This window comes from Podarcis tiliguerta, assembly GCF_965153285.1.
Source record: "Podarcis tiliguerta genome assembly, chromosome: 5".
Taxonomy (NCBI): Eukaryota; Metazoa; Chordata; class Lepidosauria; order Squamata; family Lacertidae; genus Podarcis; species Podarcis tiliguerta.
Window position 1 is genome coordinate 51791289 of NC_139538.1, and position 27278 is coordinate 51818566.

At 39.9% G+C, this 27278-nt stretch overlaps 1 protein-coding gene across 1 annotated transcript; it reads right to left on the bottom strand.

The window, feature by feature from the left end:
* Positions 1-1237: 1237 nt before the first annotated feature.
* On the bottom strand, positions 1238-26181 carry EIF3A (eukaryotic translation initiation factor 3 subunit A). Its single transcript, XM_083441148.1, has 22 exons — positions 25995-26181; positions 22130-22320; positions 21653-21789; positions 21157-21320; positions 20269-20468; positions 19160-19368; positions 18820-18991; positions 18270-18374; positions 16788-16886; positions 14992-15108; positions 13471-13656; positions 12667-13014; positions 12271-12375; positions 12057-12170; positions 11340-11462; positions 10005-10158; positions 9371-9555; positions 6918-7015; positions 4749-5647; positions 3749-3917; positions 3098-3291; positions 1238-2481 (listed from the first exon to the last, which is right to left on the bottom strand). The coding sequence occupies exons 1-22, from the start codon at positions 26041-26043 to the stop codon at positions 2252-2254; spliced, it is 4248 nt and encodes a 1415-aa protein (XP_083297274.1). The 5' UTR covers positions 26044-26181; the 3' UTR covers positions 1238-2251.
* Between the last annotated feature and the right edge of the window lie 1097 nt (positions 26182-27278).

Here is a 27278-nt window from a genome sequence, read left to right on the forward strand (position 1 = left end):
AGATGCAGATCTGAATGAGTTGGAAGGCACAAATGGTACAAGCTACAAGGCAAATCTTCTCATTGCAAGCCCTTAGTTGAAACAAGTGTCTGCATCTTGAATTGTCCGTATTTCCCTCTGCCCTCACACCTTCAAATAAACTATGGGAGAAGAATTCTATTTTAGGAATGCAGAAAATGAGAAACTGACTGGAAAAATAAGGGAAAGAAGTTTCCCGGTGTCTTCTATTTAACTACACCATGTCTAAACTTGTTTAGCAATCTAAAAACAAGGGAACAGAAAAATATCTGTGCTTAACACAGGGCAAAGGAACTGCTTGACTTGTTCAGGCCCACAGAGCCACAACCCTTTTCCAGAAGGCCCTACTGCTGTTCTTCAATCAATCTACAGCTGGGAACTTTTTGCCTCCTGTCTGATCATTAAAGGCTCATTGTTCTGCCTGTTCCTCTTCCTAATTGTGTGAGAAGTGTGAAGAGCATAACATGTAGGGATCTGGCTGAAAGTGGAGGCGGCCAGCAGGAAAAGGCAACAGGAAGAGAGAGCAGACTTGGGGACTAGCAGAAAATGGCAAAAATGGTTTGGAACTCTTTGTAGTCACTCAGAAATTTAACCACAATCTGTAGAGGGAGAGAAGGAATTAAAAATCAAGTAAAAAAGCCAAAGAGAAATGAACTTCTTTATTCTCTTTGTTGAGGTGGAGGTAAGGCTACAGGGTTTGAGCTATTTTGTAAAAGAAATAGCTCACTAGGGAGCAGGGATGGGTTATGGACAAGTGTGTGAATGGTATATTCATAAGTCTGCATGTGGTTTAAGTCCTGCCCATCACTGCCATACAGTCCTAGGAAGGAAATGTAGTCTTTGGGCTAAAGAATGTTTCCCCACCTCTGGCTTAATCGAATTCCAAACTCCTTTCTCAAAACACATCATGCAAGTGATTCAACTTTTCTTCTACAAAACAAGCAAGTGAACCTATCATTTTAAAACATGATTGAAATCAGGGCATGGAAATTGCCTACATTTTAGACTTGAGCATTTTTTGGGAGAGATTTACTCAAGTATTAAAATAGGGATCTGATCCTTTGGCTGGAGCCCAAAGGTTTGATATGATGCTTTTACATCTCAGCTTCTGCAAGTCATGTGTGTTGAATCGTTTCACCAGTATGGTGAAAGGACCTTGACTCTAGGCAGACTGAGTGCACAAGCTGCAACGATTAAGAAGCCACACCAAAAAAGCACCTTATTTTGTTAAGTTTATTTATCACTGAAGTTAACACATAGTAGCAAGTTCTGTGTTGGCTTCAATTAAAAACAATCATAAACATTACTACTTTGCCCTCAAAATTGAAGTCAACCCAGCCCATACTACAAAGCACTTGGTTTAAGGTAAAGCACTTACCCATAAGACAAGAAATTGGGAAGGAAGGAAGGGAAGAGTGAGCAGTTCCTCCAGACCACATACTTGAAATAGGATACTATATATAAATGCTTCAAAAGGCATGAATTATCCATGAACAGAAAAAGCAAAGTCTATATGCCAAGGGTCGGAAACTTCAGCAGTATGATTGTTCTCAAACACTTTCATTTTAAAAGCCTTATTTGTTGTTTTGAGACTGCTGTGCTGGCATTCATTGTGAGAACAAAGACTGCAAAATGGCTTGATAAGTATATGCATTCAAGAAAATCTACCCAAAAAAACCCGTGTGGCTAAAAGGTCCATAACATTTATCGTATGCAACTCAAAACATACTGACTTTGTATAATACCATCAGAAAAAAACACCTCTTGCCATCAAAATACCCAAATAGAAAGTGTTTGCTTATATCTATTTTAGGCAGTAGTCTTACAAAGCCATCACTTCATGTAACTAGAAATGTTGTTTTAAATGTACACTTTGCAGACCATACTGATTTCCAGGTGAAGAGCTACTTAAAATAAAAATTGATTTCTTTTTGATTGAGATATACATGCCACTCAAAGATACCTACTGGGTTCATATTTTTTATTTCTTACCACCAAGTGATCTGTGACATATACAACATTTGAAATTTCAGGTAACCAGTATTCAATTTCTGACTTTTAGTTGCAAGTTCTGTGCATGATCAGTTTTCACACGTGTAAGAGTTTCATGCTTTCACATTACCTAGAAAATTTTGTTAAAGAATTCCAATTCAGAGTGTTAAAGCACCAATATTATAATTTGTTACCAATCAATGCTAAACACCAACATAAAAACCATGTTTAGGTTTTGAACTTAACGTCGCACAGTGGTCCACCCATCTTCATCAGCTTCAAGTTTAGTGCGGCGAAGGGAGTCCCGGTCTTTTTCTGTTCTCCAGGCCCCCTTTTCTTTCTCACCATCTTTTTCTCGTTCTTTTGACACAGAGGGAGCTGGAGCAGCAGGAGCAGCAGCAGGTGGTCTCCGAACAATTTCCCGTTCTTCATGCTCCTCCTTTTTGTCATCGCCACGTCTCCATGAGCTCACTAAATGGGGGAAAGACAGTATTATGGCTATGCTTCCTTCACTAAGTTTTACTACCATCAAATCCAGAGAAAAAGTTTGATGACATTGGAATCCAGGCCATCCAAAACAGCTTTATAGAAATTCGCAAGAGACACACATAAACTCGTGATGAAAATGTCCAAAAATAGAACTTTAAAAAAGAAAAGAAAAGAAAAGAGGGGGCGGGATCATGTATGAATCTTTCCACATAGCTTTGGAATGAGAAGTTAATATGATTTATAGAAGGTCTGATTAACTGATAAGCTATGGATTTGAAGACCCAGAATAGAAAAAAAATACTTACTGTAACCAACAATGTTAAATACATAGAAGGTTCAAAGCTAAAGGGCAAATACTTTCCAAGTCTTTTAAGTAGAAAAAACATTTTAGAAGTAATACGGCTTTTGTATTTACCTGTTTAAATCATATCTTGCTACACCATCAAATTTCATTTCTTTTAAAAAATATATTCAAGTGTTCTCAACTGTGACCCTATTTGCACAATTATGCAATGACATATACTGTAAGTGTGCTTCCTTTGTATTTTCCTGAAAGGGAGCTGTATTTAGGGTACTCAGCTACAGAAAACAAATCTACCTTCTTCCCGATCTGTTCTGGGAAGGGGCAATGGCCCTCTCCTTTCCCTGTCTTCAACACGCCGATCTCGAAGATCACGGCCACCCCGGTCATCTCGAGAATCACGGCCACCTCTGTCCCATTCATCACGACGGCCTGACTCTCTCCAGCTAGAGGTTTCCTCAGCTGGTCCTCTTCTCCAGCCAGCGTCATCTCTTTAGTTATAAAAATATATTTTAGTAATAAGAAAAAGCATTTAACTCCACATTCCAGGGAATGAATTAAAATCAACCATACGACCCAGAAGCTACTCTTATGCAAACTGTTACTGGAACAAAACAAAACTTTTTTTTTAAAAAAAGCACTATTAAAAATCATTTTTTCCAAGAAACAAGCATTTGTAAACATTTGTGGGTAAAAACATTGCAAACTATTCTCCAACTAATGCTCGCAGCACTCAAGTGCACATTTTGGTGACATAAAACTCATCAAATTAACAAAAAACAACAACTCTGCTTTTGGCTACTTACTACCACTTCAAAATTGTTCAAGTGCCCCAAACTGTGATGCCCAATATCCCAAAGATTTTTGTGGTGGGGCCTTACCCCAGTTCATAAGGGTTGGGGAGGAGAAACCCAAGCTACACACAATTTAAAAGTAATGAAATCAAACCTAGGACGCCTGAAACGATCTTCCCGATCAAAGTCACGGTCCTTGTCAGGTTCACGGTCCTTCTCATTCTCATCACGATCTTTATCCCATTCATTATCTTCTGAAGGTCTGGAATCTCGTGGAGGGCCCCAACTATCTTCACGAGCCTTTTCTCGTTCTCTCCAACCACCTATTGACAGCGAAATATCTGAACTTAGGTGTACTAATCTCAATAGTGTAAGAATGTGGAGCTTCCACTCATGCATTTTATATAATTTACTTTTTATTTCTATTCCTTGTATATTGTATGGTTGTTTTATTGCTATGGCTGATAGCTGACACAAATAAAGATTCATTCATGCATGCATGCATGCAAGCAAGTAAGTAGTTTGTATTCTATTTCTTATGATTCCACACCACAACTGAGGTTTCCACATGCAAAATCCCATTCTATTATGGATATCTGGGATGGGAACACATCTGGCATAAATGAAATACAATGTGGAATAACTTGTTTCATGTTTACATGTGCTTTATTATGATTTCCTTGAATAAGGAAAAGAGGATGTGTTTTTTCCTTGTAATTATCCAGTACACTTGCACCCAACTAATTCTGGAACCAGTGTTACCTATTAGATCATCTCAATTTTTCAGTCATTTGTTTAAATGTATCTAGCAATCAAAGTACAAGAACTGCACTTTGGGATACCTTCAATAATCAGCAAAGGAATCAATTTTTTTACACTGCAGTGGCAACAATGTAAAGAAGTGGAAACAAATGGATATAATTTCTATGCCCTTTTGGCACTTGTTGGCTTTTGACTTGCAACTATGTAACCCTTTAGATTCTTATATTACCGTCATTACTTTTCAAACAATGTTCAATAGAAACATTATGAGGTACTTTTCAGTTTGCTGCAGTCATCTCAGAATGCAAAGCATTTTCTGTGCAAACTTAAAACAGAATGTATGCTAGCTATTCTCAGAACACAAAATGAATGGCTCCAATTTGTATGTTTACCTGGTTTACCATATGGTCTCCAAGGTCCAGTTCTGGAATCCTCTCCACGCCTAGAATCATCTCCACGTCTAGGACCTCTGTCATCATCACCAGCACGTCTAGGTCCACGATCATCATCACGCCTTGAAATTCTATCTTCATCTGTGTTACGCCATGGTCCCCTATCTTCATCACGCCTTGAAATTCTGTCATCATCCAGCCCACGCCGGGAAGGCCTATCTTCATCTGCAGCTCTCCAACTTGGTCTGTCATCATCCAAACCCCGCCTGGGGCCCCTGTCATCATCTAGCCCACGCCTGGGGCCCCTGTCTTCATCCAGCCCACGCCTGGGGCCCCTGTCGTCATCCAGCCCGCGCCTGGGGCCCCGGTCATCATCCAGCCCACGCCTTGGGCCCCTGTCATCATCTGTGTTGCGCCAACTTGGCCTGTCATCATCCAGCCCACGCCTGGGGCCCCTGTCGTCATCTAAGCCACGCCTGGGGCCCCTGTCATCATCTAAGCCACGCCTGGGGCCCCTGTCGTCATCTAAGCCACGCCTGGGGCCTCTGTCGTCATCCAGCCCGCGCCTGGGGCCCCTGTCGTCATCCAGACCACGCCTGGGGCCCCTGTCATCATCCAGACCACGCCTGGGGCCCCTGTCGTCATCCAGCCCGCGCCTGGGGCCCCTGTCATCATCTAAGCCACGCATGGGGCCCTTGTCTTCTGCTGAGCGCCAACTTGTTCTGTCATCATCCAGAACTTTCTTAGGACCTTTGTCTTCATCAGCATCCTGCTTCGGCACTTTGTCTTCTAGTGCTTCACGAGGAGACTCTACTCTGTCTGCTGAGATACCACGCCGAGGCAAATCATCTCTTCGTAAAGGTTTTTCATCCTCACGTGGGTCTCCACGCCGCCACTCTCTGTTTAAATAGAAAAATCGTGCATTTTGAATATAAAAGTTTTGTTTTCAGTTGTCTGGAAAGCCATTTGGTATATTTACTCCTACACAGTAGTACTAATTACACCACATCACATGTTATTTCCCATAAAGAAATCTGTTCCATGTAGGAAATAACATACAACCTGTGAGTAGTCAGCTTGACATTTTGGAGTGGTGAGGATAAATAAAACATCATATGTAACAAGATACTAAAGAACAATGGTGTCACAAGGGATGGATAATTATAAAAAGAGAGCTTTATCCAGCAAAGTAGTTCTGTTAGCACAAGTACTTCTGGCTGCGCAACAGGACTAACAAAACTACTTCATTGGGGACTGCCCACTGTTGAAATGTTTCAAAGGGAATGTCAGGATGCATGGATGTTGCTGAAATATTAAAAAATAGACAATTCTGTTAAGAGTTCTGATCAATGTAAAAGGTGTACAAATAATCTTTTTTCTTTCCTTGCTGCTGCCTATCCAACTATATTTCAGGTGCCCTCTTCCAACTTTAGCCGGGAACTTACAAACTTTTAACCAAAAGTCTACGTATGCTAGGAAACATAAGAAATTAGTATACGTCATTGAACTTATAAATTCTGTTTGATAACCAAATGAATTGGAGAAAGGTTAAGAGGCCAAATCTTCACTTGGGGTGAAAAACTGCACACCTAAGGTTCTCATTCAAATGGCTGGTTGCTTTCTCAATGTAATACAGGGTTCTTGTATTAATTTGCAAAGCCCTTAACAACTTGGATCAAGGATATATTTAGGGACCACATAATCCCTGAGGTCTTCAGGAGAGTCACTGTTAGTATCCCCTCATGGCTTAGACACACAACTTGCATCCACCAGGAGATGTACATTCAATACTGTGGACCCAATTTTATGGAACTCCCGTCCAGTTAAGTTCAGATTGGCCCTCTGCCTGTTGAACGTCCAGCATGTACTGAAGACTTTATTCTAGAATTCTGATTTTATCCTTTCAACGGATAGTTATCTTTATTAAATCAACCTTGTACACTCCTTAGAGGCTATTGCGTTAAACGGTGTATAAATTGTCAAAATAAACAATTAAGTAATTTTGCTATTCTTATGCAATTTTATTGCATTCTGTGCATGCAATGTTTGGATACAACCCATTTTATTTGTACACAGTCTACAACAATACTCACCCTTGCAGAGGACATCAGGATCACAAAGGAAACATTAACAAGTTGTGGACACTTTAAGCATTATTCCAATAAATACCTTTCTGGTGGTGGTGCTGGTCGCCTCCATTCTGAGTCTGGCTCAGCACTTCTTCTCCAGGTGCTTTCACCAGGTTCTCGATCACTCCAACGAGAGTCCTACATTTAAATCAAAAATAAAAAGTAGCCTTACTAAGAACCCAACCAATGTGGTTTTGTATATATCACATGCTTTTATTTCAATAGAATAGTATAGGCATGACATTATTTTAACTTGGAATAACAAACTGAGAACCTATGAACTAATCTGTCAATGAAACTTGTTTTTTGACGAGTTATTAAAAACAAAAGTATATATTGAATTCTGTGGAATTACAAATTTAATGAGACCTCATGTGACAAATATATGGATGGATATTCAGCATGGACAAGTGCAAAGTAGTGCATTATACTGGACCTGAAATATTAGTTACAGCTCAACAAAAGGGATGGGGAATAGGTAGTAAAATTGTCCCAATGTGACCCAAACAAATTGCTCAGTTATTAATAATAATTATTCATATATCTCCAAGTGACATGTACAGTACTGAATACTAACTTGAGAAACGGCATATAAAAGCAAAATGTAGCCACAAGAGAAACCACCACTATGTTTTGTAGAACATAGCAAATGAACAGCTAAAGCGATGACGGTTCAAATTAGAATAAAATATGGCAGAGGAAGAAATGACAGAAGTGAACTGGAAACAATAGTCAATCCATTCAAAAAAGGCAGCAACGTCTTCTGTCATTTTTCCTACTCCTAAAAAGCAGGAGAAAAGGAAAAGATCCCAAATTTCACATACAAATGGACCCTTCAGACATGACAACTACAATATGTAAAGTGAGGATCACCTCTAATACTCCACTGGAAAAATTACATATAGAGTAAGAATGAGAAATTACTAGGGCTGCAGATTATCCAAATTAATATACACATTTTCACCATTTTAAAATTTCAAAATGCATGTATTTTCTGGTGCAAAGTTTACCCATTGAGAAGATTAGCAATGATTGAGCCAAAGATAATATTAATATAAAGCAATTAAGACAAAAACAATGAAGACTCCTGGGGCACCATAAAGGCTAATGAATTGATTATGACATGAGCTTTTGTAGACCAGTTTACTTTGCTGCAACAAACCAAATGGAAACACTCTTTGTAGTTGAGCTGTGGGAAAATTTCGAGCATGCAGGCTCTTCTACTTGGTTTTTTTTACTACAGTGCTACCTCTAGTTGCGAACGGGATCCATTCTGGAGCCCCGTTTGCAACCTGAGCAGAACGCAACCCGCATCTGCGCAGGTCGCGATTCGCTGCTTCTGCGCATGCACGTGGTGTCATTTTGAGTGTCTGCGCATGCGCGAGCAGTGAAACCCAGAAGTAACCCTTTCTTGTACTTCCGGGTCGCCGTGGGACGCAGCCTGAAAATGCTCGACCTGAAGTAAACACAACATGAGGATGACTGTAATACCACAAGTTCAGCCAACTAGAGACTGGTGCAAAATAGTGGCTCAACTGGGCAGACATACACAAAGATTTAAGGAATGGACTGTCTCTGAGCACATGCTTAGCCCAGGATTTTTTTGATAAGTAACAGAAGAAAGCTTGGGAATCTTCATACAAGAATCCACTCCTGTTTTCCACCACATCCTTGGGCATTCTTTCTCAGCCAGCTAATTTAGGTAAAATAACCTTTTAAGCTGCTGCTATTGTTAAGACAAACAGCGGTCAAAAACTCAATCTATTGCAAACTACTCAAACACCAACCAAAGGATCCTGATCCTTCTTCCCCCTCCTGATCAACTTCATACTACATTATTTCATAGTCATCATTTGATCATAGAGATACTAAAAGGCCAGTTGACAGTTAATTTATTGGTGCCCTTGTGCATCTGCTAACAGAAAAGGGGACTGTTTTTTTCGGATACACCCCCAACCCTGGTAGCCTCCCAGCACTTGCTAAATTCAGCTGCAGTGAGTCAGGGGACCCTCCAGAACATGCTGGACGGTGCCATAGAAAGCTGCAAGAAGGTGGAATCACTTTCTCTTCCATAGCACCAAGGCACAAAACTGAAGTCCACTCAAAAGCTGTACGTTAAAAGCTCCCCCCTTAAATATGAATTCTTGAATTTGAAGAGTTCTTTCACATATACTTTTTATTGATGTAAATTATTCCCTATTTAAGTATAGAGGAATTTGGAGGGTTGTATCCAACGCTATCTGTGCAGAAGCAGAACAAAACTCTCCTCATGCAACAGACTTCACCTTCCTGTCCTCCCCCCACCCAGCAGGCCTCCACATTTCAAAATATACTTCAAAGGATTGAGGGACTCTCCACAGGTGATTTTGCAGACTTGTGGTGGTCTGCAGAGGGGAAAAGAGAGAAGTGAAGTCCTGTTGTTTGCACAGGACTTCTGCTCATGCAACGCTGGATTCTGCTTAGAAACGTCAGTTTATCAGAAATAGAATTTACCTTCCTTGAAAGCGGATCTTCAAGATTCCTCCTCTCTTCTTCTCGACGACGTTCCCTTTCTTCAATCTCCAGTTCTCTTTGGCGTTTCTTTCTCTCTACCTCTTCTAGTTTTTTGACGCGTTCCTGATATTCACGCATTTCTTCCTCACGTTTTTCACGTTCTGCACGTTCTTTTTCTTCTTGTTCTGCCCAAAATATTAATGCAGAAAGAGTGACTTTCCATCCTATATTTGAAATGTCTATCATATGTCCTCTCATTTACCAATTTTGTTTGCACAGCATTTCATGTCTGCTTAAAATTTAATGGGTCAATGTTGTGCAAGCAGACTTCTGGTCGTATGATGGGAATTCATTTTTCTTTCCTGTCCCACAGCCCCCCATGCCGTCTCCAAACTCTCCAGATCATATTGGGTGGGCCTAGTAGAGGGAATCTATTCCACAAACAATGTCTAGTCTACTAGTAGACGGACAACACTGAATATTACCCATTATTATTTTTACAAGTAATGAAATTCAAATTCAATTAATGGCAGCCATGGCACATCTATATATAGATAAGTAAAATAAATACTGCTGGAAACACAGCAAAGATCAAGGGTGTTTTTTCAGCAATAGCCTTTTATTTAGTGTTTACCTTTAAGCATCTTCTCTTCTTGCAATCTTTGTTCTTCTTCCTCTTTCTCCTGATAATAAGCAATGCGTCTTTCCTCTTTGCGCTGCCTTTTGCGTTCCTCTAAGCGTTTATGCCTTTCCTCTGCTAATCTTTCTTGGAATTGTTTAAGTTTTTCCTAAAATACATATTAATACATTGAACTCCAGACATGTTACAGGCAACCTACAGGATGAATGCTCAAACATGAACTCCAACTATGTGTTAATGACTAATTGTAGCTTGGCAGCTATACAGAAAGTCAACTCCAGGGCCCGTTGCTCAACGCCTTTCTAAACAACTTGGATGAAGGAATTAAAGAAATGCTCATCAAATCTGTAGATGACATGAAACTAGGAAGGGTAGATAATGCCACAGGAGACAGAATCAAAATTCAAAATAACCTTAGGAGATTGGACTAAGTGGGCACAAGATAACAAAATGAATTTCAATAGGAACAAATGTAAAGTTCTGCACTTAGGCAGGAAGAACCAGATGCACAAATATAGGATGGGGGACACCTGGCTTACTAACAGTACATGTGAAAAGGATCTAGGGGTCCTGGAGGACCACAAGCTTAACATGAGCAACAGTGTATAGTTAACCCGGAAGAGAGACTAAGAGGAGATATGATAGCCATCTTCAAATATTTAAAGGGCTGTCACATGGAATATGCAACAAGCTTGTTTTCTCCTGTTCTGGAAGGTAGGACTCAAACCAATGGCTTCAACTTACAAGAAAGGAGATTCAGACTGAACGTATGTTAAAACCTTCTGACAGTAAGAGCTGTTCGACAGTGGGAGGTTGTGGACCTCCCTTGAAGGTTTTAAGTTGAAGGTTTTCCTTGAAGGTTTTAAGTAGAGGTTGGATGGCCATCTGTCATGGATGCTTTAGCTGAGATCCCTGCATTGCAGGGGGTTGGACTAGATGACCCTTGGGTTCCTTTCAACTCTATGATTTTAAACAGTTCTGGAATCCACATCCGCAGAGATGTAAAACAACTGTTTTGAGAAGTTTAGAAACAACTTATAAATTGGGAGAATTCTCCAATGTCTTTGGAGGAAGGAGAGGATACAAATGAAATAAACAAAGAGGAAGATACAAATAAAGCTTTTTATGAGAGATTATTTTATCAGAAAGGACACCTCTCTGTTGATGCAAAGCGTAATATTGTTGCCTCTCATATCAAAACAGGCACAGACACTAACATGCTAAAATGACAAAGGAGAGAGGATACCATTGCCATCCCTCACTCCTTTTTCTATAAAGTTCTGATCAGAAGTAATCTCATATATGTCAGAACACAAAAATCAGATTTACCTCATACACTGATCTTCTCGCTTCTTTGAGCCTAGTTACAAAGAAATCACTGTCCTCCAACATCCTTGACATCCTGTTCTTATGTTCAAGGGCTTTCTCACGTTCCAACTGCATAGTTGAGATCTGTGACATACACAAAACCAAATCAGTAGTAGAGTGATGCATACAATTTGTTTCAAATGTCTTTTGTGAATTTATGGGCACCACATGACTCTTTTTTTTTTTTTTAACTGTCTAGATGCCAATAAAATTTAGCAGACCAGTTAAAGGAAAACCCCAGTAGGCCTATTATTGTTAAGCAATGGTATAATGAAAAAGAGCTTGGGTACAAAGTCTATATAAACCCTATGATCACTTTGATTACAGTTAAAATGATGGCTTTCATTGTTCCCAAACAGATTCTAACTATTACACAACTGCAAGCTGCAAAGCATTCTAATGATTTACATTAGAACTTGGTGTAGCTACACAATTTATTCCAGTCAGAAGATTTCCATTCTTTTATGGCAAAATTGGAGTTCTAGCACAGACTGAGATTCTTTAATTGCAATATATCCAAACATCATTCATTCTTCATTACTCATGTGACAAAGATTTCTAAAACACTGTCTACTACTGCATAAATTATATAATCAGCTGAGAAGTTCATTTCTAGAAACTAAGAGAGAGAAAATATTAAGTAACTACGTCACACCAGAGTACTCTCAGAAACCTCACCCTTTCTTCTTCTTGCTGTTCCCAAAGCTCCATGTCTCTGACTCTTTGCTCTTCATATGCACTCTTAATCAGTGGGATTTCTTCCAAGCGTTTTGCCCTTTCAAAATGGTCAATCTAAAGAAATGTGTAAAAGGAACATACACACACAGGTCATCAATAAATGTTGTTTCTCCACCTAGTTCTCAGCTATTAACCATACATCTTTTTCTTATACCTTTTTCTCCTGATTTTTCAGACGCTCTTGCAATTCCTTCTTTTCTTTCTCCAGCTGTTCAACTTGTTTTGCCATAATGAAGTCTGGATCCAATTCTTCAAGATCCTATAGTCAAGACATTAGATGTTAAAGAATAAAAATAAAACTGCCATTTCTGAGAAAAACACACATTCTTGTTTTTAATTTTAATGCAGCTTCCCCACTTATCTATGGTTTTATTTTATTTTTAGTCCTTTAATCCATTTTATTAAAATATTGTAATGTTCAGATAAAAGGGACGCGGGTGGCGCTGTGGGTCAATATACAATATTTTCTACAATATAAACTTCCCATTAGTGTATGGTCACTAGTGGTTACAATAAACAAGTTGTCAGGGGGAAACAACAAGCTTCTTACTTCAATATCAATATCTTTGAAGGCTTTGGCTCCCAGCTCAGTTTTCTTGATCTGCTCCAAACGTTCACGAACAGTTTTCTTTTTAATTTGCTCATGTTCCTGCAGAATGCGCTCCTTTTCCCGCTCTTTCGCCTCCTGACGCAATCTCTCCTCTTCGGCTTTGCGAACCTTTTGGAGTTCCGCTTCACGCTGCTCCAACTCTTCTTTTTCACGCTGAATGTTCAAGCTCTCAAGACGTTCCTTTCTTTCCTCAATAGTCTGACGGCGAGCAAGGATACGCTGATGTTCTTTCCTTGAATTTTTTAGATAAGCTGTAACCGCCAGCTGGTGTTGCTCTTCCTTCTCTAGCTGCATAACGGTTAAAGGCAGAACAACAAAAACTCATTTAAATGCAAAATACAAATGGGAGAGTAAAGCACTGCTGAATTCTGCAGAATTATTAATGCAGGTTCTTTTGTGTTTTTCCCCCATTGGCATCTCAGAACAGATTCTTCAAAAATATATGTATTGGAATAAATATGCCAGCACTAAATATTTTTAAGTAATGCATGTAAGTACAGGCAACGCCCATGTACACGGTGTGTGTGTGTTTCCGAGGCACCGAGAGTGTAAACCCACCCTGCACTCTTCCAGGGCTGAAAGCAGTGTGCATCAGCAGTGACATGTGCCTTGAACACAGGCAACAGGGGAGTCAAACATGCATTGGAGGGAAGAGAAGAAATATTCAAACCATGACTGAGCATACCACGTTTCCCATAAAGCATCAGTATTCTTTTAAAGATGTATCAAAAGCTTACAACTTACCAATATGTGAGGTGGCTTAATCACTTCAAGAGCCTTTGCAAGGGCAGATGACATAGCTGTCAACTGGCTCCTGATCTGCTCAGATGGCATGTTTTGCAGCTGAGGGCCAAGAGGGGCATCTTCCCGAGTGCAATAGTTCAAATCTGACCCAAAACTCAGTGTTCGAGTGGTATGATCAATGCGAACCTAAGATAGAGTAATTCAGAAATTCATTATTAAGGGCATGTTTAGGATAGTTTCTCACAGCTGTTTATAAATTTTGTCTTACCAGCTCTTTTTCTTATATTACTGCCATTTAACATTGAGATACAACAGACTTCTGAACTGTACTCAAATCAAATGATAAACTTAAAAACTGAAATTACTTCTTGATTAAAGAAATCTTAGCTAAATTATCATATGATTTAGTTCAGTAATCAATTAAATGTGCATATGATATGATGAAAGAAAATCTAAAAAATATGTTATTAGATTACGTACACATGTAGCTAAGCAAGCATTTTCTAAGAGGCAGAATCCTTAATTATTTTACACACAGAGGGAATACCTCTCCTAAGATATAAAAACTGCAGTTGGCAAGCTCCAAGTACTTCAACTAGAAACAATGCTACATGATTAGAACCATGATTTAACTGATGCATCTAAACTAATGGTGTCCCAGGGTCTATAGGATTTTTCAAATCTTCCTCTCCAATGGCAGAAAGAGATGCCTGCCTTCGGAGAGGGAGGTCAGATTTTGTAAGGCCGTCACCATAGAAACCCCTGTGCCCCTTACATAAACACATTGTGTTCCCCCAATAAAACCATAGAACAGGGACAAACTATGTCAGCCCTGGAGCTAATTTAGTTTATTTCCATAAAACATAAGAGAGAGAAAGTCAGAAAGGGGGGGGGGGGACATTCCTTCTACCCTTCCTTCTGCCTAAACCTGGCAGGGCTTTAGATGCTTCAGTTCCTTTGTCTGTTTCCACACACACACCAGCTGTAACTGCTCTGTAACTGTTGCAGTTTCTAACTATATTTCCAGAAAGGTAGCTTTTGAATTCTAAAAGTCAACCATTTTACAAGAAAACATATTGACTGGGAATCAGAGAAGTCTTGCTTGAGAAGCCAAGCACTTTCACTTGCATATGGCAGCCTCAACTATTTCTTTGGACTTTTCTGTTCTGCACTCTTCTGGGAATGCTGTTCCAGGAGTCAGGAGCAGCTGGACTACTACCAAGCTGTACAGAGAAGTCGGGAAAGACTGCTGTATGGCTCAATCTTTGCTCACTCCAACCACTCAAGGTTGCACAGGTGAAGGAAATTTTGTTGGACTTCTTGTGAAAAAGTTCATTCTCTTCACCGGCCAGAGGTTATTCTAGAGTGGGTTACTCCACCACTGAAGAATGTGCTGAAACTCATTTTTTGGAATTCAAAAGACAAAAGTGACTGTTATGTTTGACTAAACAAGCTTTAATCAGATTTATCTAAATACAGAAATGTGTATAAACATTTGGTGTTTTTCGCTACTGCACTTACTTGCAAATCACAATGTCTGGCAGCATCTACTATTGCACGTTCCAGTTGGAAAGCATCAACAAAAGGAACCAGAGTAGTCAGGCGAGAAAATTCGATGCTTTGATAAATTTGGGCCACCTGCGTAACACATGAATATTCAACTCTTTCCAATTATTCATCCTAATATTGTACAAGCATTTTTAAGAGCTCAATTAACTTAAGTCAACAGCTTAACCATCAACAATAGTGAATAATCATTCACATTTAAGAAACACTTCACATTTTCTGTCAAGCGTTTATTCAAAGGAATTACTCACTCTCCCAAGCAGCAACTATGTGTGAAGGAGACTGGCAGCAGTCTCTCAACGGATTAAAGCTGCTAATTAGCCTTCAACTGTTCCTTTAGCACATCAGAAATAACACTGCTTACCACTGTAAAGGAAACAGGTCAATGACATGTGCATTTGGAAAACTGAAACATCAAGCACTAAAAATGCCTTGTGTTAAGAATTTATTATTTAACTAGGTAGATCCATCACCCACGCCTTGTACATCTGTAACCCAGGCAATGTTTCTGTCTCCTGTAGCTTATTCAGAGCACAGCAACATTGTCTGTGTTTTCTGTTAAGCATCAGAAGCCTAATCCAGACAGCCATCATGCAGAAGAAGTCAAGCAATAAGCCCAGCCCCAACTTACGCTCAGTCACCTGTGTAGTCTTTACACACGTGTACTAATAGTAAACACCATTAGGAGGCCACATATACAAAGCCTGTGCATATTTGTGCATTGGTAGTGACTATACAAACAATATAACTGGAAGTGGGGGTTCTCTACATGGAAATAATCCCACATCCTACACATGTTCACTTGAATGAGCAGGGCCATAGGGCATATGGAAAAAAAGTAGTTTGCTGCATGTGGTTCTTTGGTGCTGTTTCATACATTATTCAAAATGGCATTGCACCAACACCACTCTTTGGTAACTGCATCTTCTTGTCAAGTTACAGCAGACCACATGGTTATGTGTCACATTAGTGATGTCTCCTTAATTAAACAAGAATTACAAGTGTAATATATTCCCTATATGATATGCTTTAATCACATGGGCAGAACTTGAAGACATTACAGAAAACAGTGTATGAGAACCATGTTCCTTATGATACAGATAAGCTCTTAGTCAAAAGGAACTGACAAATATAAGGTTTAATTTAAGAGATTTCAGAGTTCAATCAAGGAACACGTCCAATATCTACTACATACAGGTGCAACTAAATTACGGGTGCCCCTTATATCTTTCACTAAGTGATCCTTAAAAGATACATAGGAACAGAACATTCTATTTAAAAAAAACACACTACCTTGCCAGTCATGAGATACCAGGATAGTTTGCATTACAACAAAACAGTAAAACACACAACTTATAGGGTAGAATTCAACAATGCACTCTGATGAATATACCATCTGCAGAAACATTACAATGATCCTCTCCTCCCTCTGCATGCTGTTCTAGTGGTTCTCCTCACTATCACCACCTCAAGTCAGTTTCAGCGAGCGTGGAGAATGCGTAGGGGGAAGAGAGGAGTGGAAAAAACCATTGACCAAGTCCTTGAGCAGGGCTACTGTGGGTTGGGCTCCTTAGGTGCCCCACCCATACCGCTCAACAAAACTTATACAAATAGGGCATTAAGAATACCCTAAGAGTCACAACCAAGCTCCTCACTTGTGCAGTTGAGTGAATCTTGATGGATTTAGGAATTATGCAACATTCACTCCAACTGCACCTTCCAATTTGAAGATTCTTGTTTTGCAATCATACCTGCTGAAGCAGCCTGAGTATGGTGTTATTTTGAAGATGGGGGATATACAGTTGCAGTTCTGGTTCCTTCTCAGATTGGTCTCTTACCCAGTTCAACACCTATACAGAATTATTTAGAGATTGTAAGATAGCATGGCTGGTTCAGACAATACCTTTTCCTCACTAAATTGCATCAACCCTCCAATTTTTCACAGTAGTTATTATTTTTTTAATATTGATTGAATTTTATAACAATTAATGATACAAATCTCATTCATCATGTTATTTGCAATTATTCTCCCTCCCCTCCTCTGGACTTCCTCTACTCCCCCTCTGCTGAGTTATTTAGTTTTATTTATCGTATCCTGCTTTTCCTACAGAAAAATAAAATCCCTTATCATTTCTTTAAAATATCTGTTACTCCAATGAAGTTGTGAAAGTTTATTCAAATCCTGTCAGTGAATCCAGTCCATTCTGTTGTTTCTGCAAATAAACTGTAAATGGTTCCCAGACTCTTTTGAAGTCCTTTTTGTCCTTCTCTCGTAGTTTGTCTGTTAGCTTAGTCAATTCTGCATAGCAAAGTGCACTTTAAAGAGCTTCCATAACATGTCAGAAACATGCTAATCTTCTCCAATATTAAAGAGGTATATTTTTCCAATTAGCAAGAAAATGGGAATGCCTAAAGCCAAAAACTAGGGACTTTTGGGCTCAACATGCACACAGGAGGGTATACTCAGGAATACACAGGGAGCGAAAATTAAGGCAAGTCCTTAAACTTTTTCAACCCAATATATTCTCTAATCCAATATACCTCCTCCTGTTTTAAGGCCACAAAATCATTACTTAGTTCAATCACTAAAGTGTTTCTAACACAATGTGTATTAAGTTGTGTTCGAAGGTGACTGACAGTGGTGACAATGTGTGCCACACTGCTAATTTACCTTCACCTTTTATCTAGCACATTAGAAATATCTTTGTTCTTATAAATAGTAAGAAAAAGACAATGAAACGTGCTTCACCCTGTACAACTCTGGAGAATTACATATATGTCAGCTAAGCCTACAACCTTAAGCACACATGTATTAGGCAAAAAGTCCACTTGAACACCGTGAGATTTACTTCCCTGTAAACATGTACAGGAATACACTGCAAGCAACCGTTAATGCTGTTTTCTGGTTGTACAATGACATTTCAAATCAGAAGCATCCATTAGTCACTTAAAATACAAACTAGGAACCTACTCTTGCAAAGGGGCATTTTCCATTTGCATGACCAGGTTTTGCTTTTAAATGTGTAGTATTTATATGAATGGAAATTCAAGCAGCATTTCATGCAGTTAGAAATTCTAGAAACAGATTGGAATGCTATTAATAGTGACATAAAATAACCTGGAGACAAAAAGCACTTTAAAAATACCATACATCTACTATATTCACAACATTTGTGTGAATTTTGTCAACTACACAGAAATTACATACTTCTGAATAAAATTTCAGGACTTACCTTGCATACGCGACCACATAACTTCAGTGGATGAAAATCTACTTCAAGCCAGTTATAAAGTTCCTTTACTTCTGGGACAACATGTTGTACAACATTAAATCTCACCTATAAGACATGAATGTTTTTAACGGTAAATATCAAACAAGCTTTAACACTTAATGTTTCATCTCAAGGATTAGCTAAAATACAATTTTTTAAAAAAATAATAAAAATGTGATAGATAAGAAACATACTCTTCATGTGCAATTAATGTGACGGGGCATACATCTCCAAATGCTGAAAACACCTAGAATGTCACATTTACAGATCTTATGGAGGAGCAAGGCCAAAGTCATAAAATATGCCCCACTGTAGATGGACAGCACTAAAGAGTTCCAGTTGCTGCTGTAGTCTGCAGCTAGACTGGGACTGGAGGGAGAAAGTAGGTAACAAATGAAACTTTTAATTTTCAATCACATTGTTTACTATTCACATCATTCTAAGTTTTACTAAAGTTCCTTTTAATCAAGGATGCAAACTACATAGAAATGTTTTATGAAATGTTGCTTACCATATCATTAATGAGAGAAATTCGTGTAGGTGGGGCCTGGAGGCCCAACAGAGTTGCCAATCGCCGCTGCTTTTCAACAATGATGCCATCCATGTCTAGAAGACGAGCAATGTCAGTTCGTTCAGGTGTTATAGGAATGGACAGAGTGGCCAAAAGGACTCTCGTTGACATCCTACAGACAGAAGATTTAAGCAGTTGAATTGCATTAGCCTCCATTCTAGATCCCATACCTAAAATGGCCTAACTGACAAGCTTTAAATCCAGCTTCCAACCATTTGCAATACACTATTGATGCTATTTCTAAGTTTAAAAATGCACCCGCAAACAAAAGTTTTCCTACCTCTGCATCTCCTCCTGCGTGAGGTTCTTTCGCATTTCCCTTGAGAGATGATAAAGACGGTGAAGTGTGGATGCATGAAAGAGCGCATTTCCTGATTTCCAGAAGACAGTAGAAACTTTGTGATAATAGTTTGCCATCAGCTGGGGCTTTGGTGGTTTCTTGGACAAGGAGAATAATCCATGTATGTCTTCCACAGCTTTGAAGGCTTCCTGAAAGGAGTTTTTTTAAAAAAATCATGTTACACTACAACTGTATGTCAAACAAGTTGGAGGGGAGGGATATATAGAAACCTCATACAATGTAAAGTAACAGGCCTAGCTTGTGAGGTCTGCCAGAATAGTGGTGTATTAATAAATACATGTTATTAGATAGATAGATAGATAGATAGATAGATCTAAGCGGGGAATTTCCAGCCCACAAACCAAGCATTGCCTGCCAGGACATCTCGGGGAAGCCACACCCACCCATATGATATCAATTGTGGGTCAGGTAACGTGACAAATGGGACAACTGGGAGGTTGAAATAGTTTCTGTTCAATTGAGCCTTCCCCCTCTCAGCAGTGCGCTCAAGCCCTCTGTCTGTAAAGCTTTGAAGCAATATTATGGGAGCTGTTTGACCACCATTTGTACACATCCTTGCACTGCTCCTTAATACCTCCATTTTGTTTAATTTCAAAGGAACAGGATGGGGGCTCTTTGATTGACCTTTGTAAACAGCAGCACAGGGTTTTGTTTTGTTTTACAAAGAGCTGCTTAAAATACCCCACTGTGCTTTGAAGACTCATCAACCAGGCACCTGATGTCACTATGATGCCAGGTGATTGACAGGCTTCAGCCACCTGTCAAATGTGGCTTGCAGGGGAGATTAAAATCTGGTCCACTGACCAGAAACAGTTCCCCAGTACTGGTAAGCTCATTGTCCCACGTTCTGAGCCTAAGCACACTTTTACCAGAAAACTTTATTAATAAATAAATTTATGTTAGCTTATTTATGTACAGCTCTCTAAATAACCAAATCCCTTAAAGCACAAAACAGAAGGTAAAGCTTAAAAGAATTTGGCAACAGAAAGAGAGACTGTCAGTACCTCAATAACTGTGTAATTACATACCTGCCACAGTTCCATGCTTATAGCACTGTCCAACTGTACAAGTCTGGTTTCCAAATGCATTGACTGACTCTCTGGGTTATTGAGATTGATAGCTGTACTCTGATTGTGATGACGCTGGATCTGACCCAAATGCATTCTCAAATTGTCACAGAGTTTGCGAAACTCAGCTTTACGAGTATATTGCAAACAGAACCTGAAAGCTGCAAGATAAAATTATGGCATTTGGAAGCAGTTAAAAAGTCAGTTTGGCCTTGTTCACACAACAGAATAAACTGAAGTATGGCTTATTGGAACCATGTGCAAATGTGAGCTACTGGAGATTAGCTTGCAGCCGCTTTGCTCCTCACCAGTCATTTTTACTCCTCACTACATTGAACCATGCAGGTTTGGATTAGCATGCTATTCAAATATGAGCTCATGGTTAAGCTCTACTCACTAACCACTTAACCATGAGCTAGGTGCAGACACTAAATCAAACCTTAATTTTGTTCAGAATGGCACAGAGGTAAAAAGACGAGGGAACAGCAAAGCAGTTGCCAACAGCTCTCTGGGACCCTGTTTCATGCAGTCCTGGCAAGACATAGGTTGACTTACTGTGCTGCACTAACCAGACCAGCAGTTCAAACTGACAATATTTTCTAACACTCAAATTTACACTTTGGTTTCTTATCTTTTAAAATACGCTTTTTACTGTCCTTAATAAAAAGTCAGGTAATAGTTGAATCGTTACTATAAAAAATACTTTAACCAAAGATTTCTAATTTTCTTTTTAAAGAACAAAATGCTCACCCCTGCACCTGCTGGAAGTAGGCAATCAGTAAGAGATTCCAGAACTTTAAAAAGTGACTGCATATGTCTTACCAAAACAAACAAACAAACAGATTTTACCTTGTTGTGCAATATCATGATAAAGCCGCTCCACTCTAGAATTGTTTCTGAGAAGGTCCAAACACTGCCTGTATGATTCCCATAGAAATTTAACCCAGGGAGTCAAAAGTAACCGATCAGTACGATCTTGAGTGTCTTCCCCACTCACAGCACTTAGGAGAACACTAGAATTAAGAAACAAAAGGAATATGTTATTCTACACAATCTTTTTATCATGTCCTCTCACTTGCCAAGATGCATATCAGGAAGCACAATGAAATTCTAATGACACAACAACAGCATTCTTTGAAAGCATCTTTCAAAGTCACGGGAATGCAATTCTTGTTTTAGTCTTCCACATCAAGGTGAAAGTTGATTTGACTGAGTCAGACATAAGTCTGCCAAAAGAACTCAGCTTGCATCCAAAATCATAAATTAGTTCATCAGTGTTTTTCAATATTTATGCATAATACAAAATTAAGCTTCAAACAAAAAGTATCATAGCACTGTTACCTACCTCTCTGGAGTCTGAATATTATCTAAGTCTTCAATATCTAGCACCATCTGCTGAGACTCTTCTTTGGCAGATTCAGTTTTTTCTTCTGCTAATTTTAAGTAAGCCCGAACTACATCCTCCAAGGATTTGATGTTCACCTGTATCAGAATTAGAACGGCTATAAATAACTTTGCTTAGACTTGAGGTGAAGTTACTTATATAAAAATATATACAGATATAAATATAAAACTATGACAGTATAATGAAGTGTGGCTATGCATCTGAGAACAATTGACTTCTGCAGCTACAATTCATTCAAAAGTGTTCTATTGGTGATATATGCTCCTGATCTCTAATCCTATCAAGCTTTTATAGTCACATATATAGTACAGAACCATCAGGTACATTTTTCTAAAACATCTAGAAACATATACTTTATTATAATGCTTGTTTTTAACAACATACTATTAATATGATAACACTTTTCAGAGCCTTTACCTGTTGGCAGATATTCTTGTACTGATATAGGCCTTCTTTAGCCAGGTGGCTCTTGCGGAGATCCACACAGAGCTCCAAGTACTTCAGCATAATCGGTTCGTGGATCTTTTGCCATGTTCGGTGTTTTTTACTTTTCATAACATCATAGAGAACATCAAGAGCAGGTTGCTTCTTCCCAACCTCAAGAAATTCTGAGAAAAATAAATTATGACTCTTAATACAAACTGCAATAAGGTACTTTCATTTTAATAAATATATTGCTTCAGAGTGGAACAGAGGAAAGTTGCTATAAAGAGCCATTTCCATACTATTGTTGAAAGTAGTAATCACCTCCAAGGAATCAGGTTGAGCAACAACTGTAAAATGGGGAGAGCAGTCTAATTTTATACTTTGCAGAATACTGACAGCCAAAAATTACTTGAAAAAAATGTGTATCAGCATACTAGAAAACATTTTTGTGGACCACCAGCTTTTGTGAACTTGCCCACAAATTCTCAATGCTTCAAAAGGATTTCAGGAAACTAATACTATAAACGATTTGAGTCAGCCATTTCTGATAGCTCAAACTAGCTATTTACGTAAGTCTCTAGGGAGGAAAAACAGAAATATGGTGAAGTGGCAACAATTCTTTGTAAAACTGTTTCACTTTAAAAGGAAAGGTTGCAAAAGATTGGCTAAACCTTTAGTAAGCATTGTTGTGTGTTCTAGAATAACGAGAAAAGTGATACAATTTGTAGTTACAAACTGTTGTCATTTCTGTCCTTTAGCTATAAGAGTTCTGCAATATCTTCAGTTTCAAATATGAATAGCTATGACTCTACAAACTAAAACAGATGAACACTTATGTTCCATCTCATGAGGACACTCCAAGAACTACCATACCTTGCTTCTGGCAAGTTACAAATACTTATTACAGTCTGATGCCATGCATGTGGAATTAAAAGTCAACCCCAATCTGCTAATGACATTCTGGATTATTATGGTTAACAGAGAATGAACAATGAGCTGGTGCCTGCTGCCTGATTGCTCCTGCTGCACTCTTCCTTGGCTGTACATGGCTAAACAAACAAGGAAACCTTGGCTTTGTATTACAGGGATATATATATATAATAAGGAAGCAACAACAAACCATTGGTTCATGATGGCTGGCAATCATGGCTTGCAATGGAGAAACAAACCATGATCCCTGGTTTGTATGTAACACAAAGCCAAGACTTGCACTTGCACCAGGGAGGCAAAGTGGAAGCAACTGAGCAGGGTGCACCAACATGCTGTGCATTCTCAGTAGAACACAGTAAACCAGAAAGCCTGGGTTATCCTGAAGTGCAAGTACAGCCAGTACACAATCTTGCTTACTATTCTTGTATGTTTACAGACAAACAGAAATCTGACTCCTCTCCAAGCCAAAATAAATTTGCAGCACAAAAGGCATGTGGGCTGTATGGCCAAAGCTTCTGAATTATGCTCTTTGGTTGTATAAAAACCCTTTTTAGTGGCAAATAACTATTTATTGCTATAAATACCAGTAAATATGGCATGTTTGTTAAAGAAATGTATTATTTTCAACGTAAGAAACCTGATTTCAAACAATAGATTTTTAAATTATTTAAATCACATTTTGACTTTTGAAATTAATACATTTTCAAGTTTCTTGTCTGAGAGATTATTGGCTCTAAAAAAACATTAAAAATTATGAATCCCAAAACAATGTCAATATTAAGATCCTGGCCACTTATTCTTGAATTCACTATTCATACGCTAGTAACATATAGCATCCAATGCAATGAAGCTTTTTAACAATATGTATTCTGTCAATATTTTTAACTAATTGCCAGATGATAGATGAAGTATGTGTTCCAACATGACAGCAAACCCCATGGTTAGATATTACAAGAACTACCATTGTACATTCCCACTTAATTTGCATGCCATGATTAGTAGCTTCCTATCCTTGTCCACAGCAAACCATCATTTTTACTTTTGTCCAACAGGCAAATTATTGTGTGCACATAGCAACAAACCCTAGTTTGCCACAAACAAGGATTAGGCAATTGCTGGGTGAAGTATGTGCGGGGAGTAAGTGTGCAAGACCGCATTAGAAATCAAACCATAATTTGGTGTTAAGTCTGAATAGCCTGAATGCAGGAAATGGAAAAATCAAGCAAGCAGATTTGAATAATTCACATAATGGTAATATGCATGTTAATGATTTAAAAAAAAAAAAACTTTTAAAAAAATTAATTGAAATTTCAAGATTTCATTCCATTTGACAGTAATGGTTTTTATCAAACTTTACTTGTATTTATTAGGTACATATAACCTGCTTTAATTAAATTATAGTATGTTCACACATATTTGGCTTGAGTCTACTGTAACAGGCAGCCCTACTATTTAAAACTGGTTCTTAACAGCATTTTGGTTATTAAATTAGCTTTTAAAGTGGGTGTGTTTGCTGCCCTACATATTAATACAGTGAGCTGTGTTACTGGAATTTTCAGTGTGCTACATAAAAGACAAAGAAAAGGATGAGGGGAGGAATGGGATGTATCAAGCACAATAACAACAAACTTCCTGAATATCACTTAAAAACTTTAAAATCTGTTATGAAATTCCATCTTGTTCAGTTGTCTTAAGTTTTCACAATGACATTTCACAGTGTTACAATTAAAAGTAACTCCTTTAAATAATGGTTCTTTGTTTACTGCAGCTGCTTAGCAGTAACTTTCCAAGTTACACTGGGAAGCAAAAACAGGACAAAATTCTTGTCCAAATTGTAACCTTTGTTCCATATGCTTAGTTCTGTGTCATCAGATGTGATGTGAACTCTGAAAAAGACCAAATATTTACTTTCACATCATACCAGGCAGCGCATGCTCTGGGGTAGGCATGTCCAAAGTCTATTTGGGGGCCCTAATCTGGCCTGCTGGTCGATTTAATCCTGGGGTAAAGCCCTAAAAGGCTCAACAAATTCAATCCTAAAAAAGGTCAACAACTTTGGTTTGCCCTCATGCATGTTCACTTCATCAGATCTGGCCCTCTTTGAAAAATATTTGGACACCCCTGCTATGGGGGCGTCTCAAAATGAACGATATTAATTTAATGGTTAAAAGAAAATGGGGAAAGGGGGGAGGGGGGAAGATAGAGGCGGAGAATGAGCGCCCATTTCCTGCAGCGCTGTGGCTAGATTTGTCATCGGCGCCACTGGGAAACTGAGCTAAACCAGGATTCTGGCGCCGGCCATAATTCCTGACGAAACGTAGGGAAGGTACGAGTTTTAAGGGCGAGAGGGCTTTCGAAACCCAAAGACGCCTACGCGAGATAAAAGCCGCCCTTTGTTTATTGATTGGGGGTGGTGGGATAATAAACTGTGACGAGCGTGGCCACTGGGAACAGGTATAACTCGACAGCCATTGAAGACAAGCGCTGCCTAGGGAGGCACTTTTTAAAAATGTGTTTTATTTTCTGACGAAAGAGGGAGAGGGAAAACCAGGCGCATCCCTCTCCCCGCTCACACCCCCTCGCGCGGAAGCCTGGGCTCAAACGGGAGGAAGTGAGTCCGGAGAGCCGCCACGAGGAGCGGAGAGGCCTCGTATCTAAAGAGCGAACAGGGCGGCTCGTCCCTTTCACCACCTTCCACCTCCGCTGCGTGCCTGACGGGGCCGGCTGGACGGCTACCCCAAGCGAGAGCGCGGGGAGGAGGGCGAGGCCGTGCTGCGGTCAGCGTGGTGGGTGCCTGGGCCTCCCAAGCGTGGCGGGAGCCTAGGCCTCGGCCTCCATTACTAAGCATAATGGGGGCGCGGGCGGGGCGCGGAGGCGGGCCCTCCCCCGGCCCCGCTGGCGAGCGGCCCCCGAGCTCCGCACTCACCGTTCGCCCGCTTTAGGGCGTTCTCGGGCCGCTGGAAGTAGACCGGCATGATGGCGACGGCTTCTCCTCACACGGCAACGAGCCCCAAGGAGCGCCCAGCCAGGCAGCAAAGCGAGGCCGGAAATGGAGGGCGTCACGTGACGCGCCCCGCGCACGGACGTGTCCGGAAGCGAAGGTGCCCGTCTCGGAGGCGGGTGGAGGGGGCGGGGTCAGTCCCGAGCTTTCGAGGTGCCGAACGTTCGAAGAGCGCATGCGCGAGGAGGCTCCGCTTAGAGCGGGTCTGGTGGTGGGGAGTTCGAGGCCAGCGCTGCTCAGCGGGTTAGGCGGCGGTTTGAATGATCCTGCGCTTGTTTGTGGGCTACGAAGCGGGTTCCGTGATAGAAGTTTATAAAACTGTGCGCGGCACGGATAAGATTTTCTCCCCGTCGCGGGATGCTAGAACTCGAGGGCATCCGATGAAGCTGAATAGTGGAAGGTTCAGGACAGATTAAAAGAAAGGGTTTCTTCCACAGTTATACTGTGGAACTCACTTCCACTGGAAGCAAGGGATTGCTATCGACCTGGATGACTTTAAAAAAGGACTATGTTCTTGTGGCCTGTTGTGTTTAGTATTAGAGCACTCCTTGCTGAATTCTTTGGCATTGAGAGCCAGTGTGTTTAATATGGTGTGCTGTGCTGCATTAATGTGTTCGTCTTTTAGACCTAAAAGACCCAGGTTCAGATCCTCATTCCAGCTGTGTAGCTCACACAGTGACTTTAAGCCAGTCACTGTTATACCATAGCTTACGTTGTTGTGACATTCACATTATAACATCTTGAGCCCATTGGAGGGGGAAAGTGGGGAATGTACATTTAATTCATAAATAATTTTCTCCTACACCATTCCATTCTTATACTTCATTAAGTGAGACTGAGAAACTGCCTTTGGTAAGGGTTAAAAGTCTACTGGCAGCCAGCGCAGCTGTTTCAGAACATGTGACACACCGGCAAGCCAACTCAAATATGTCAATAGGCAAGAAACAACATCTGCACTAGCTGAAGTGTCCAAACCACTCTTCAAGGCAGCTTCACAGAGAGCTCATTGTAATAATCCAGCCTGGAATTCACCATAGCACTAATGAAGGCCATGCATGTGGTTGGAACTGAGATCACTGGAACTGAATTTTTCTAAGATGCATGGGAGATCTCCATTTTGGATTACAATGGGAGGGTGAAGAGAGAAACCTCTCTGCCTTGCACACTGCCTTTCCAGTAAGAATCCCCTCTGCCCTGCACGTACATGCA

Bases quoted from the DNA above. Each gene is read 5' to 3' on its own strand.
- EIF3A (XM_083441148.1), bottom strand. From the start codon at position 26,043: ATGCCGGTCTACTTCCAGCGGCCCGAGAACGCCCTAAAGCGGGCGAAC. The intron at 12,171-12,270 runs GTATAAGAAAAA...ACATTTCTTTAG, and splicing joins TGAAAAATCAGGAGAAAAAG to ATTGACCATTTTGAAAGGGC. The intron at 10,159-11,339 runs GTAAATCTGATT...TATGTATTTTAG, and splicing joins CGAGAAGATCAGTGTATGAG to GAAAAACTTAAACAATTCCA.